General features: G+C 36.0%; 1 protein-coding gene across 1 annotated transcript in view; it reads right to left on the bottom strand.

The window, feature by feature from the left end:
• The window catches only part of nbeab (neurobeachin b), a 291,762-nt gene that overhangs the window by 114,539 nt on the left and 160,181 nt on the right, over positions 1 to 17,042 (bottom strand). The window contains exons 34-37 of the mRNA XM_016568737.1: positions 12,177 to 12,241; positions 8,024 to 8,034; positions 6,723 to 6,906; positions 6,217 to 6,295 (exon numbers count right to left, since the gene is read on the bottom strand). Of these exons, the coding sequence (XP_016424223.1) occupies positions 6,217 to 6,295; positions 6,723 to 6,906; positions 8,024 to 8,034; positions 12,177 to 12,241 (339 nt within the window). The remainder of the gene's footprint in view (positions 1 to 6,216; positions 6,296 to 6,722; positions 6,907 to 8,023; positions 8,035 to 12,176; positions 12,242 to 17,042) is intronic.

Below are 17,042 nucleotides of genomic sequence, written 5' to 3'. Positions count from 1 at the left end.
AAAGAGGATTATGTCTGTGCTGTTTTTAATTTATTGGTCTATGTACACACGCAGAATGATGGCTTTGGCTGGGGCAGTAAATTATCATTAAATTACCATGTTAAATTGACAGCTGTAGAGAAGAATACAGTCATGATCACGGTCACTGAGGCCATTGATGATTATCTAGAAATCATGTCCCTACAGATAGTCTCTTGTTGTGGCACATAAGAGAAAGGGAATAGCAGGGAAATTCAATAAGGCACCATTATGTTCTCATTAAATGCATCCATTGGAGACATAAATGGAGCATAATTAGTAAAATAGCGGTAATCAGTGACTGCTCTATTTTGGGCGTCGCCTGGCTTTCCTCAGTGCCACACTGACTCTGTGATGTTATGGCTGCCATTGCCCATGTTCATGACACTAAACACATGCTCAACACTTTCAATGAAGTTAAGCCAACTCTCTACTCCCGTTGCATACGTCTGTATGAAATTGGGGGGTATTAGCATTACTTAAAACTAATATAGCTTGATCTTCAGAGTTTGACAGCCAAAATCCAGTCCAAGATGGAAATCATTTAATATGCTTTTACAATACTTATTTGAGACAATACTCCTCATGGAATTGCACCTCAGATGGAAATTATTTACGCCTAAGGTAGCCTGTCAGGGAAAGCCACAAAAAAGGATGCCTCGTGCAAGCTTTAGAAAACAGCTTTCGGTAAACAGATCTTCTCTGGATATTCTCTAGCCTAAACTTTTCATCTTTGTCCTGGCTTTCATTTCTTCCCAAGGGTTTATATCTGAATCAAAGCCAAATCATACATAAACATACCATTTAAATCACTACAGAGCATCCAGCTATTTATCATAAATTTTTCAAGTCTCATCTTTCAAGGAAAACACATTTAAACCTGATATGAGTTAGGTTTTCATTTCAAATGAAATGTTTTTCGAATGTAGGATCTGAGAAATGTAATAAAATGGTAAATGTGATAGTCCACAACCCAGTCAGTATGTTGGTGAGGGACAACCTTATGGAATAAAAATTTTTTAAAAAAGTATTAGTGACTGTTTATCTCACAGTTATGACTTTCTCTCATAATTCTGAGTTTATATCTCTCAATTCTGTTTCTTCCCACAATTCTGAGTTTATATCTCACAATTATGAGAAAAAAAGTCAGAATTGTGAGATATAAACCTACTATTGCAAGAAAAAAGTAAAAATTGTGAACTACCCCAAAAAAAAACAAAAAAAAACAAAATTGGATTGTCATATGTAAATTCTGAGAAAAAAAGCCAAAATTTTGAGATATAAATCGAGAATTCTGAGAAAAAGTCAATTCCTAGATTTAAATTCGCCATCACAAGTTTATAACTTCAATTCTACAGAACAAAAAATCTGAATTGTGATATGCAAACTCACAATTACAAGTTTATAGCTTGAGAAAAAAAGATATAAACTCGCAATTGCAAGAAAAAACTTTTTTTTTTTATTATTCTGTGGCACAAACAAGCTTCCATACAAACTTCTTTATGTAGCTGAATCAAACTAAAATACTCGAGCAGACACATATAAAGCACCTTGGCTTAAGACTGGCAAGGCCTGCACCCCGCGGTCACTGCGTTGGATGAAGACAGACGTGGCTGCCTGTGTGAGAGACAGAGTTCTAGTACAGGTCAGACGTCCTTTCTCGCCCGTTTCGGCAAACCGTCCATCTCTCACCAAAGACCAAGCCAACCGAGTGGGGAAAACACTAGCAGTCACGTTCTTTTCTGTTGAAATTGATGATCGTTCCAACAGTCCTCTCTTCCCAGAGATAATTAGCACAGGCTTTGAGGTTAAGCATGCCCAAGGGGAAGTGACTTTGTGTAGGTCAAAAAACAATCGGAGGGGTTTGTGAGTGAATGAGTCGTTGTGAAAGTTTCTAGCTTGCAAATGATGACCACAGGTGTTCAGCTTAGCAAACTTTTTGTAACAAAGGGAGCTTCAGTGGAAACTAGTGTAGTGGACTTGATTAGTTCAAGACTGGACACGATGTGAAACATAGCAATGGAAGATCATTCAGGTATACTCTTAAAAATAAAGGTGCTTGAAAGGTTCTTCACAGCGATGCCATAGAAGAACCATTTTTGGTTCTACAAAGAACCATTCAGTCAAAGGTTCTTTAAAGAACCATATCTTTCTTAACTTTTTATAATCTGAAGAACCTCCTTTCACCACAAAGAACCATTTTGTGAAACAGAAAGGTTCTTCAGATGTTAAAGGTTCTTTATGGAACCATTTAGACAAAAAAGGTTCTTCTATGGCATTGTGCAACACCTTTATTTTTAAGAGTGTAAGGGTGTGTTTAAGAGTTGTTTCAACAGTTCCTCCATCAGTCTTCAAATGTCAAAGATCATTTGAATCACATTCACTGTTCTCTCCTGCTTTCCCTAATTAGCTTAAAGAAATAGGTTGACAAAAAATGAAAATCCAGTCATTATTTACTCTGTCCCCCAGAGACATAGGTTTTTTTTATTTAAACTTCAGACCAAAATCCCAATTTTGGGGGGCCAAAACCCCATAAGGGCTGTATATATTCCCCTTCAATTGCTGCTATTAGAATTGATAACCTTTCAACCATTCCCAATGAGACTGCTTAACCAAGCCATGTGTAACTGGAAGGCTCCATTCTATCACCAAGTTATTATCCAGTACCGGACTCCTGTCATCCATCAAACAAGAGACCACGCACACCGTTATTCAAGGGAAATGGTGCCTCCTTCATTCTCCACCTTCCAACAAATCAATACATGCCACTACTCTCCATCTCTTGGCACTGTCTTTTTTCTTCATCGCCATCCTTTCAGTCAACAACTAAAAAAATTTAATTATACAAGAGAAAGCGTTGACAATCGATACCCGAGTCAGGTTAAGTAAAGGTCTGATGTGGTCCAGGTATGCTGGTCCTCGATCAGCTGTCAGCCATAGTGCTGCTGACGTTGACAAAGGGCATGAACGCAACAACGGGACGCTGTCCACTGTGACCACAGACTTTACATTTTTGTTACAGGCAGCCATTCTGGAGCAATTAGCGACTGTTTAGAGCTACATTAAACTCCAGGTAATGGACACTAAGAAGGAGTATTATTGGACACCAAGCATAGTCAGCTACGCGCCATTGCATGGCAAAAATGCTGATTGAAAATCGGTGAGTGTCTGCTTTATTCAGTCCGCCTTACATTGCCTCAAAATATGACATAAGATTCAGAGAGCCAGATAACAGGCCAATGACATGCAAATAAATGGCTCCATGATTTTTCAATTTCATAGATTTCTTTTCCATCATTAGTCCCAACGCTGACATCTTCTCACTTTTGACACGCCTGAACTTTATAATTCACTGGCAGAGGCCAGAGGTCAACAGGAGAGGGAAAGGAAAATAACTCCCTCAGTGGAAAGCCAGAAGAAAAAAATCTGACATCCAATTTTCGACTTGATTTATCAGTGTAAAGCCAAAATTGATAGTGTGTCATTACTGGGCTCAGAGCTGTCTGGCAACGTCCTATCAAAGCCTTCTCTTTCTGATTTAGCAGCCCAGATCAATACAACCCTATACTGTTTCAATTTGAGAAGTATTGATTTTCTGATGCCGACTCAATACAGGGGACATTCATCATCAGGCAAGCATAAAGTATGATCGAACTGAAGATTCGTAGGCTGGATGCAGCCCTCATGCAGCCATTCAGGAATTGCTATGCAGTGTTGCATCTTTCGGTGCTTCATCCTTTACAGATTATTCGATTTTACACAACAGAGAACATTTATTTATACATCTAATACTGTACACAACTGCTTTTCTGGAAGTGTTTGTCAAAATAAAAACATCTGCAGTTGTTCTGCAAAAAAAAAAAAAAAAACTAATGGCGAAAATCAAAGCGGTGCTCCAATGCATCATGGGAGCGTTTGTGCTTTCAGAAAAAAAAAACATCTGCAGTTGTTCTGAAAAAAAAAAAAAAAAAAACTAATGGCGAAAATCAAAGCGGTGCTCCAAAGCATCATGGGAACATTTGTGTTTTCAGAAGCCTAAATGTGAAAACATGATACAGCGCATTTTTCAAACCAGAATTCGATCATTTTTCACGTGTCCCTAGGCTGTAGCACAAAGTAAAAGCAGAAAACCAATCTGGTTGCATTCATGCTCAAAGACACACACAAACACACTTATACAAATACATTTTAACGCCAACACACTAACACACACATATGCAAAGTACACACACACGCATGCTTCAGAACGCCGTAGGCTTTCTATTTTACAGAAGCCGCATAAATGGGAAAGTTAATGTAGCATTGAATAAGACTAAGCTGCTCAGCTGTAACACCGCCTTGAGCTCATGAACATATTGCATCATTTTTCTTCTCCAGCAGGTTACCATTAAATTTGAATTTGTTGGAAGTTTTGTGGTACCATTTACAATGTGCCCCAGCTCAATAACCTTTTGTCTCAATGCAAATGTTATGCCTTCCAGGTGGTTTTCATAAATATTTGAATAAGTCTCAATAGTGGCAGAGACTTTCAGCAAAACCACCGTATCAAGCTTTTTATTATTTTGTGTAGTCGGTGTTAGATGCACTTTATTATTATGGTATGAAGGATTTTGATGTGATAAATTTAAGACAGCATTTGAGAAACTGGAAGCCACAATTGCATAACATGTTTCTGAAAATGGTCAGACTTTTATGTTACTGACATTTCACAGAGAATTGTGTGCCATATTAACAGTAAATACATTTTAAGAAATTAAAAGCGTTAGTAAATGTCAATAAATAAATGTAAATTACATGAAAATTACATTTTTTTTATATGACACTCCCAATCATCCATAGTAATACATTTTAATAAATTAAAAGCGTTAGTAAATGTCAATAAATAAATGTACATTACATGAAAACCTGCAGTGTGTTATTTCTTGCTTTCTACTGTAAGCACATGGGAAATGTGCTCTAAACACAGATTTAAAAATAAAAATAAGACAGCCCACATACATATTTAGCTGTGAATGTGGTACAGTGCAGTTACAGCACCGCGAATGTAAGACTGTGTCTGACATGTCAAAAAACAACGTCTGACAGATGAGAATTGGGACATCCAGCATATTTGGATTCGTCAAAACTGATAACAGAAGTACAATCAGTGAAAGCAGCTGAACTATCATCTCTATTTCCACTGCAGCAGTTCATGCTGATGTTTCCTATTGGAGCGGGTAAACATGATGCCATCATGTACATTCAACCATCTGCAGTGGATTTCTCAAATTTAATAAGAAACCCACAGCCACTGTTTCTGCAAATCCAGCCAATTTGGAAGGCAAATCAGTAATTGTGCTTGGAGTGTGTATTTGTGTATGGGTCTCTTGGCTGTCGGCCAGTGGTGGCAGAGAGAATCTCAATTCAGTCATCATGTGTTCTACCAATGGAACTGAAGGTGATTTTGCTGCAGGCAATACCATAGCTATTTCAATTATGGAATTTTTGCTAATATTATTACAGCTACACTAATATATAATATACTGTATATATAATATATATGTCTTTCTTAATATTTTTATATTTCTTTAATATTAATAATGGAAATGCAAAGTTGCTTTACAATATAATTTGTCTTGTAAGGTATTTGTCTTGTTAGATATTGCAACTTGGCAGCAAGTCAAAAAATTAAGAAGTTAAATAAAAATTCATAAAAATGAAATTAAGCACTGTTTTAATGCGTTATTTCTGCCCCTCTACTGTCATCAAGTGGAACTGCTAAAATAATGACTGTTTCAAACAGGTTTGATTCTCCTGCCTGCCATTGGTCAAACAAACAGATACTCCCACCCCAAACACACCTCATTGGTTGAAACACAGACAGCTTACTTATAGTTGTCTCAGCATATTAAGGTGGGTTAGGAGAAAGTATTTTAGCATTGAAATTATTACTCCACTACATTCAAAACTGATTGTGCTGGTTGTTGTTTCTTAACTTTCTTCTCAATCATGATGTTGAGATAAAACTGTCACACTGTACAGAATGATGTCTTAGATCTTGGATTATATTGGGTCTGTTTGTGTGTGTTTGGTGGGAAACGGAACTCTAGTCAGTATTTTTTTAACAGGACCCTTGAGACCACTGTAACAACTGCCAGGTGCTCCACTGTGAGACTGAGAGTGAGAGCCAGACACACACACACACACACACACACACACAGCCTGACCACCAGTGATCTGTCTCTGAGGATTTAGTGGCCTGGTGTGGTAATTGAGTTTGCTGACCTGTAGACTGACCCTGGTGGAGAGAAAGAAAATTACATTAAATAGGAGTCACATCAGAGGTCTGGCTGTGTGTGTTTGTGTCACAAAGGTAATAGTGTAATACTCGCCTCTAAAAAGACCGTAGACAGACCATTGAGAAGATACACACTATTACAAACACATGCACACATACACACACACACTGACATACACAGGTGTTTCTTCAACTACAGCAACTTTTATGCCACCGGGGGTTGTTTTTTTCTTTTGTTAAAGGTACAGATTTGTTTCTTTCTTCCTTTTTTTATTACATTTTAAATATATATTAGAATAGAAAACAGTTATCTTAAATTCTAATAATGTTCTACAATATTACTATTTGTACTGTATTTGTATGCAGCCTTGATGAATATCAGATACTTCTTTCAAAAATATGAAAAAGTGTGTTTTTAAAAGTTTATTGGATGTTGAGGATCTTCTGTTTCAGCTGATTGGCTGTCACATGATCGCGGTGTTTGGCGGCACTGATGAGGTGATCACACATCGTCTCCTCTTCTTTCCTGTCTGCCGCGTACTGCGCGCAGTTAGACTGACCGAAATATGGATGAAAGAAAGAGAGAGAGAAAAGATGTAAAAGATTAACATCTACAGTAATCATCACAATGAATCAGTACACTGAAAACAAGAATGATGCTGAATGAAGCATCAATGAAGAATGAAGTAGAACTGAGGGACAGTTCATCCAAAAAGAAAAAGTGTCATCATTTATGTATTCCTCATGTCATTTCAAACATGAATAACGTTCTTTCTGCTGCGGAACACAGAAGAAGATATTTTTAAAAGGGTTTGTCCATACAATGTTGTTTTGACTTTCATTCACATCATAGTTCCATTATATGAACAAAAACAGTTAAAACATTCTTCAAAACATCATCTGTTGTGTTCTGCAGAAGAAAGCAGGTCATACAGGTTTGGAACGACGTGAGGGTGTTTTCATTTTTGGATAAACTGTTCCTTTAAGAACCAAGAATGTCTTCTGTTACTTTACCATGTCAAAATACAACAAATATAATACCATTTACTAATCCTGATATTGTTCCAAACATAGTATGTTCTTTGTTCTGTGGAACAGAAGTTTTTTTTTGGTCCAGTTAGTGAGGTCTGTGTTGTTTTGGACCCTACTGACTTTCATTATATGGCAAAAATAGCTAAAACATTCCACAAAACATATTTTTTTGTGTTCTGCAGAAGAAAGAAAGTCATACAGATTTGGAACGACGTGAGGGTGTTTTCATTTTTGGATAAACTGTTCCTTTAAGAACAATGAAAGTCTTCCATTACTTTACCATGTCAGCATATAACATATATCGTATATTTACCATGTACTTTCCCATTTACTCATTCTCACATTGTTCTAAACCTAAATGATGTTCTCGCTACTGTGGGACACACAAGAAGATATTTTACAGAATGTCTTTTTTTTTTTTTTGTCCAATAAGGTCCTGTGTTGTTTTGGACCCAAATGACTTTCATTATATGGACAAAAACAGCTGAATCATTCCTCAAAACAACTTATTTTGTGTTCTTCAGTAAAAGGAAAGTCATACAGGTTTGGAACAACAAGATAGTGTTTTCATTTTTGGATGAACTGTTCCTTTAAGAGCAAAGAATATCTTCCATTACTTTACAATGTCAACATACAACATATATCGCATTTTACTTTCTCATTTACTAATTCTCATGTTGTTCCAAAACTAAATACCATTCTCATATCTGTGGAAGACAAAAGAAGATATTTTATAGAATGTTTCAGAGTTTTTTTTTTTTTTTCTTCATACATTGCAAGTCAATAAGGTCCTGTGTGGTTCTGGACCCCACTGACTTTCATTATATGGACAAAAACAGCTGAAACATTCCACGAAACATCTTTTGTGTTCTGTAGAAGAAACAAAGTCAAACATTATTTGGAACGACAAGTTGGTGTTTTTATTTTTGGATGAACTCTTTCTTTAAAAACATAGAATGTATTCATTACAATGTCAACAAACAACATACTGTATATTGTAGTACTTTCCCTTTTAAAGTAAAGGGGTTTTAAAGACACTTAAAACTTAGTAATATCAATATTAGATGGCATAGACACTACTAGATGAGAACTGAATTGAGCTGGATGATGATATTATTGTCTTTTGTAGAGATGCTTTATAGCTGAATAGAATACTGAACTGAATTAAATCAACACTGAACTAGCTTGAGCTGAAAAAACAATGTTGCCTTCTGAAGAGTTGCTTATAGCTGAACTGAACTTGTTTTATAATTGAACTTTACATATTTACTGATCTGAACTGTCTTTTTAGAGCTGTGTTACAGCAGAATTAGAATTTGTCTCATATTTAAAGAAGTCTGCATCATTGATTCTGTTATTTTTCTGTTTATTACCATGCAGCTGCATCTGTATTATATAAAGCCCTATATAAAAAAGGTGACTTTAAAGTTCACTTTATACACAGACTGAAGCTAAAAACAGGCACTATAAGCAGCACTGAACTAAAAGGCCTCTCAGACTAAGGGTGACGTGAAGCAGCCCGCCGACTTTATCTTCCCCCCTACAATAAGATTGTCTTCCCACGTGGACCCCGGGGGGGATCTCTTGCTAATATTCAAAATCTAATTTGCTAACACAGGCTTGGTGGGGTGCAGGGGAAGAGAGAGGAGGGGCGAGGGGAAGTAATTGAATTTCCTTCCTTATATTTGAATTCTGTCAGATATTATACCTCGACATATTCTTCAAACGGCCGATAACTCAATCTCCCGGTGTCATCTCGCCTTACCATGTGCCGCGCTGACAAATATCAAACGTTATTTATCATTTCAAGGGAGGATATGAGGGTTGAAAGTGACACCAGCTTAATTGTAAAAATATCTGCTTAGAGAATCTTCAATCTGTAGACGGAGGCAATAAAGAAGAGGAGGAACGAGAACTGTGAACCCATCCTTCTCCAAGACGGGACTGAGGGGCAAGATGACGTCTCCGGTTAGCTGGTGACATCGCCTATCTAGCGCCTGCTGCGTTTTATCTAGCAGGTCAGGGATCCTCAAGAGCAGTATATAAAACAGGCTGCGCGTTCCAGATAAGAAACTCATCACTCCATCACTACATGTACTCATGCGTTTGTGTGAAAGAGTGTGTGTTCACCGCATACTGATGCCATGCACGTGCCCTCAAGAGTTTCATATCATAGATACATGATGACAGATTCCACAGCAAGTGCTGCTAAAGCTTGATTTACATTTACAGAGCCCACTGAATCTCTGTCAGAATAATAAAGAGAGGTTGATACTGATATTCTAAGAAGTTAGTGTAGCATTAATCTTTATTCTTTAAACTGAATATATTACAGTTATAAGATACAAGAGGCTGCGTTATATTGTGAATACTATATTTTTTTATATATTATTATATATTGTCACGACTATAAGCTAAAACATGATCTGAACCAAGTAGAACGCTATTCTCTTCCCGTCCCACAGAGAGGCTTCAATCTGGTGCAGCATTCAAATGTGCATGCTTCTTTAAGTGTTGACAAGCAATAAATAACATTTGGAGCTCAGAGGAGGAAGAAAAAATAGTAAACAACTTCAATCTCAGCATGATAACAGTTCAAATTTAAATCTAGGGCACGACTTTACTTCTTCAGCACTTGCAGGGAAGTTGAAACACAGCAGTTTAGAAGAGTGTGTTAAAAATCCACAGCAAAATATTTAATGAGAATTTCTAGTGTTCCAAAAGGCAGAAACTGTTGTGGGCTTGGTGACTTATATGAGGGTGCTAATGAAACAGAACAGGGGCTCCAAATCAGTGGCACAGGGGCCACATATGTCCCAAATGGTGACATGGTGTGGCTCATAAATCACAGATGCCCTACTAAAAACGGAATGTATCTAAATAAACTGGAATAGGCTGTTATATAAACACTCCAAGGCTGAAAGTACCAGCATTTACTTCAGAAATAACTCCATCAAGCAAAGTACACAGTACGTTAATACACAGTACTTTAATACTTGTAATTTAGTTTGTTATTAGAACATAAGCAGACGTTCCAAGAGGCCAAACACAACATTAGTCTCATTAAATTGTTCAAATAAACTAGCCAGTGAATATATGGAGTGCAACTGCTGGCTTCTGGAAGAAAAATCACCTTCATTCTGTCCAATCATTTTTTTTTCCCAATGATTACACACAAACCTTCAAAGAAAGACCTACTGTACCATCAGTTCTAAGTGCTTTATTTTTTAAAATAAATAACTAAATAAATATGTATAAAACATTTAGTATATTTATATTTTAATCAATGTTTATTTATCAAAATCCTAATTTATTATAAGTATTATATTTTTATGCATATGCATTCATCAATGAATAAAAAATACACTAATTATTACACACTACCATTCAAAAGTCTATAGAAAAAAAGTCTCTTATGCTCACCAATGCTGAATTTATTTGATAAAAAACAGTACTTTTGTGAAATATTGTCACCGTTTAAAATAACTGCTTTCCAATCAGAGCACACCTCGCTTTTCAGACCGATGAGCTTTGTAAAAATCGACGCGTTTCAGAAAGGCGGGGCATAGAGGAGAAACAGTATGTGGAAAATAATGTGTTTTTTGAACCTTAAACCACATAAATACATTTCATTACACCAAATACACAAAATAATGTTATTTTTAGCAACATCATATGACCCCTTTAAATATTTTTTCAAATGCAATTTATTCCTGTGATGCAAAGCCAATTTTTTTCAGCCATTACTCCAGTTTTCAGTATCACATTATCCTTCAGAAATCATTGTAATATGCTGATTTGGCACTCAAGTAACTTTAAAAAAATAACAATTCTTAACAATGTAAACCTTTCAGTTTTGATCAAACATGCTGAATATATGTATTAATAAAAAAAAAAAGCCTGGCACTCAAGTAACTTTCTTTTTTTATTTTTTTTAACAATGTAAACCCTTCACAGTTTTGATCAAACCTGCTGAATAAATGTATTAATTTAAAAAAAAAGCCTCCAAACATTTGAATGCTATATACTTTAATTTTGGAATTCCTGGTGAGATTCTCTTTAGTTTCATTAATAAATAAAGGCACTGTTGCTAGAAGCAGCCATCCACTCCCACAAAACATTGCAAAATACATATTTATATCACTTAATTTAATCCCCATGAAAAAAATGAATGGGAAAATGCTTCCAGTCGACCACTGAAGCAGGATTTGGAATGAGGGTCACTGATACAGACAGACAGAGAGACAGATAGACAGACAGGTAGAGCGGTGAATGACTGATGCACCAGCACCCTGGACAGCGACTATCTCAGCTGACTCAGGCTTATTGTCCAAATGTGAGTGTGTGGGTGTGTCTGTGCGCATGCACAGATGGGTCAGCAGATGGGTGTGCAGGCTGAGCTGCCCTGGATCAGCTCAACAACAACGATTCAAAGCCTAAATCTGACAAACACACGGACACACACGCACACAAACACAATCTTTTCTGAGACAAAAAAATAAAACAGCATGCTGGATATGTATAAAGAGTAAAAGGATGCATACATTCTGGACAGGATGTACATCAGCAGGGTTTATACAGCCACTCTCTCTCAACACGCTTATCTCAGCATATTTTCCACTCTGGTCAACCACTTCCACACAAAAAACACACACATACTATAGCCAAACTAGCGGGACGAGAGGCTTAGAGGCTAATCTGGTTCCCTCCCTGTTCTCTAGTCTGCCTCAGAGATGCCATGGTAACCCCAGCCGAACAAACCAGCGCCAGATAACCAGTTTAGAGTGACATTAGCTACAGTGATGTGTGAGCTAGTAATGGTGTTTGAGGAGCAGACGTGAGACTTTACCTTCCCTCGTTGATAAGCTCAATAAAAGCCAGGCCAGCATTCTTCTGGATAGAGTTCTGCCACTCCTGAAAGAAACAAACATTTGTTATGTGTACTGTGTTCATTTTTCATCACTATGAAAAAAGATGGCTTGTGCAACAGGAGAAAAAGTATATCCAAAAGAATATCTAAGTGTTGTTGTTGTTGTTGTTGTTGATTTAACTAATTTTTAAACTTTTTTGTCACATACAAAGTCACATTTAAAACAACTTGGAAACGTTTTACAGTACCCAGACTTTTGATCTTAAAATGGTATAATCCATGATAAAAATATTAACCATTCAATTTCTAAAATGTAAATGTAAAATGTTATCTAAAATGTAATTAATGTTTATTGTTAAATTAATTTTTATTTGTTAGAAATTTATTTTAAATATATATTTATTTTAACTTCTAAATATTATGCAGCAGTGCTATTTTAATGTTTATTAATATTATGATTTAGTTTTTATTTTTATATTTTATAAAAAATTTACTTAAAGTTTAGTAATTTACTTTCATTTTTAAAATTCAATTTTAGTTTTCATTATTTTAGTACAAGTTGAACTAAATTAAAATGGGACATTTTAATGATTTATAAATATTTTATTTCAGGTAATATTTATTTATTTATTTTTTATTTTACATTCAGTTTCAGTTAACTATAATAATATTTAGTTGCAGTGTCAATTCTCCCACTTTTATTGTCCACTTTTGAACAAACTAAGTCCATTTGCAATCACACTGTATTTTATGTATAAAGTGTAAAATATGACTTAATTTTGTGAATTTAAGACACACAAATATGCATGACAACAAGAGAGTTGATTTATGGTTAGATCCAAATAAGTCCTGGTAAAAATGGATTTAATAACATCTGTAAAACAATAAATAAAAATAAAACCAGTGGCAAAAACATTTGCACACCAAAAAATCTCTCTCCTAAAGTCTCATGTTAAGCCTAAATGAAACATCTAGCGATAGTGATCGCAGCAAATTGGATTGCTATGTACTTGAGAAAGCAAAGATGGCTTTGAGGTCACATCCAGTCTACGCGATCGAGAGCCAAAGCCATAAAAAGCCTGGAACTCGGCCCTGTGCGTGCGCAAGCATCTTTTCTTCCTCTGCGCAAAGATCCGTAAACACAAGAGAGATGTAATCGCTGAATGAAACCGTATCCTCTTGCCCCTTAAACACAGCCATTTCCTCCCTGTGAGCAGTGACAGATCACCGAAGACCTCCGTCTAGAGACCGGCCCTCTCGACTCGCCTCCAGCGCTTTTGAGGCCTTAGGGAACGTCTCACACCCTCCCTCTCCCCGTTTCCCGGGCTCTCCTTCCTCCGCTGTCTCTCACACACAGCGCGGGTCTGGAGATGATTAAAAAGCAGTCGTGCTTCTCACTATGGGAAATTCTCCTATGTTCTCCTGTTTGCTCTCTAAGGTACGAGTTAAGGGGGAAGAGCATAAGATGGGTTGAAGTTCAAAAGGAAAGAGGGCATTTGCAAGAAGTGGGCCTCAAAAATATTCCCCTGTCCCATGGTGAGGGAGTCAGGGTGAGAGAAGAGCCGCTGGGGATGGATGTGAACGATGCCCTCAGAATAACTGGGCCCTATTTTAACGATCTAAGCGCACGGTCTAAAGCGCATGGCGCAGGTGCACTTAGGGCATGTCCGAATCCACTTTTGCTAGTTTAACGATGGGAAAAATGGTCGGCGGTCTAAAAGGTCTAAATGGTCTAAAAGGGTTGTCCCTATTCTCTTAATGAGTAATGGGTGTGTTTTGGGCATAACGTGCAATAAACCAATCAGAGTCTCATCTCCCATTCCCTTTAAAAGCCAGTTGCGATCGCGCTCGCCATTTACACGGCGGAATTTGCAAGAGCAAAGACAGAACGCATCTCCAGAGAGGAAACGGAGCTCCTCGTGCGCGAGCAAATAGGTAGCCTAATTCTGATACATGCAGTGACTATCCATTATGATATGTAGGCATTTTTATTTTTATGTAGCCTACACAATAATAATCTTTTACATTGTAACCCTTTAATTTTTAATATTTGGCATTTTTGTGTGCTGCTGCGCATCCCTGTGTGTGTAATAAGCAGAGTGTGCATGCCTTGTGGACCCACCTATAGGCGCATATTACTAACGCGCTATTTAAATAACAAAAAAATACTGCGCCATTGACTTTAGACCAGGTTTTTGTTGGTCAATTGCGCAGTCTATTTCAGATGCTACACACCTCGTTTTCAGATCAGCACGCCCATGAGCGCACAAATGGGCGCAAATGCATTTGCTATTTAAACAACGTGCCGCAGGACGTGAAAATGATAACTGCGTCGGGCTGAACCTAGCAAAAACACTTGCGTCGCGCCTGGTGTATGATAGGGCCCATTGTGTTTTAAGCATTTTATACAGACGGTCTGTGTGATTGGAGCATTCTTTTAATTGTTTTATTCCCCAGTTTCATATTACGACATTCATGTTTTCTGTAAAGACCTTTGTAAACACTATTTTTAAAGGTTCTGTATAAATAAAGCTAAGTCTAAAGCTAAGCCAGTTTTTTAAATGTTTTTGAAAGAAACCCCTTATGCTCAGCAAGACGGCATTTATTCGATTTTTAGATAGATAGATTTATTTTACTTTATTTCATTTTTTACATAGAAAATTGTAAAAATTGTTTAATGTCACTTTGGATCAATTTACAAAAACAAAGAACAACAATATCAAATCCTACTGACCCTCAACTTTCAAAGAGTCAAGATTATAATTTGAAGCCTGACAAACTTCTTTTTGCAAAAGAAATATTGTTCATGAAACATTATAAATTCCACTTGTTTTGATATTTGGTTACATAATGCACAGAAATTCATGTATTTTACAATGTGGCTTTAAGGGATAGTTTTCCTAGAAATGATAAAATAGTCATTATTTTCTTCTGTGGAACACAAAAGAAGATATTTAGATATTTTGAAGAACTGTTTTTGTCCATTGGACCCCATCACATTTCATTCACAGAAAAAAAATTAAGAAACAGAGGTTTGAAACAACATGATAGTCAGTAATTGATAACAGCATTTTAAATGACTGAAATTAAAAATACTTTTGGAGCCACTGTAAAACTACAGAGCACAACTGATAAACTGAATAGACTATTAAAAAATATCAAAGTTTGAGGGGGGGGAAAAAAAAACAAAAATCACACACACTGGTGAGCATCCTCACTACCCCTCACTGAGCCAGAAAGAGACAACACTGAGGCGCATCTGGTCTCCAAATGTAATAACTGACCCAATATGCCTCCCTCTCTCTATTTCTCCTCCACCATTCATTATCTACTCAGCAGTCAGGCGGCTCGTCGCCTGGGATCCGCTCAAGTAGAGCAGCACCCACGTGACAAAAATAAATAAGGAAATAGATGCAGATGTGGGGCGCACTGGCCTGCCAAAAGAAAATGACATCAGCCAAGACCCAGAGCCAAGTCCCAGTCTTCTGTCTCTTCTCAAGTAGCCTTTGCACTAGCACTGTAACACACTTCTTTTTCTCTTTCTCTTCATGCTGGAGATTGAGGGTCCCCAGTGGGAGGTGAGTGTGATTGTGAGGGGATTTTAGGGGCTCAGATGAGTATGCCGTCCATGTGATGTGCATTAGCGATGACATGTACCTCCAGAAGGAGGTAATGCGATCCCTTATGTAAAAGAGAAGATCACTTCCGGCCTGCCATCTCCAGCGAGGGACTTATGCCGGGGAGAGCTGACTCACTGAGCTGATGCAGAGAGTTTATCTTGTATTTTAGCACAGGGGTTTTCAAACTGCGGTCCGGGGAGCCCCAAGGGGCCGTAAGGGGGCCCATGGAAAAGAGAAAAATAGTTGGAAAACAAAACAAAAAGGTAAATAAATAAATATATAAAATAGAACAAACCAACAACAATAATAATAACAACAACCCCAAAATAATTATATATGGAACATGAATGAATGAATGAATGAATGAAAGTAATAGTAAATAATTAATATAGTCAATAAATAATTAAAATGTCAACTAAATAGAAAATAAAAATAATAATAAACAAATAAACAATATACATATCAAATAAATTAATAAACAATTAATTAAATACAAATATATGTAATAATAAATAATAATAATTATACATATTACATAGAAATAAACAAAAAATAAATACATAAAATGATACTTAATTAGAAAGTACTACTATAATAATAATTAAGTTACTAATTATTAATAGTTATTCATGAAAGAAAGAAAGAAAATATACTAAATAAAATACATATATTAATTATTAATTTATATAAATAAATATATTATAAAATATATTATAAAATAAATATATTATTAATTATTACATCTAATAATTAATTCAATTAATTATAAATAAAAATAAAATCAATAATAATTACACATATTACATAAAAGCAAAAAATAAATATATAATGTTACTTAAATAGAAAATACTACTATAATAATAGTTATTAATTAATTAATTGTTATTCAAGAAAGAAAGAAAGAAAGAAAGAAAGAAAGTCTAATTAATTACAAAGTAAATAATTTTCAGATTTTTTAGATATTTAATTTTTTTACAGTTTAAATAGGTGTTTGTAGTTATATATGGCCTTTATATTTCATCATATCTTTTTTACTACACACTAAATGAGTTTTTCACCTTTGACCTTTATATTTGATCCCGACTTTATGATCTTTTCACATATTTCTACTTGCATTGTTTATGTACTTTCTTTATTCATGTAACAGGATAACAATATGAACAAATCCCCTTTTTGTACACAAGCCAATTGGTTCTCTTATCTCTCGTGATTACGACTGCACTGT

Source organism: Sinocyclocheilus rhinocerous, unplaced genomic scaffold, assembly GCF_001515625.1.
Source record: "Sinocyclocheilus rhinocerous isolate Xijiao unplaced genomic scaffold, SAMN03320098_v1.1 scaffold1965, whole genome shotgun sequence".
In the NCBI taxonomy this organism is placed as follows: Eukaryota; Metazoa; Chordata; class Actinopteri; order Cypriniformes; family Cyprinidae; genus Sinocyclocheilus; species Sinocyclocheilus rhinocerous.
The sequence above is the reverse complement of the archived record's forward strand: the minus strand, read 5'-3'. Positions and strand labels throughout refer to the sequence as shown.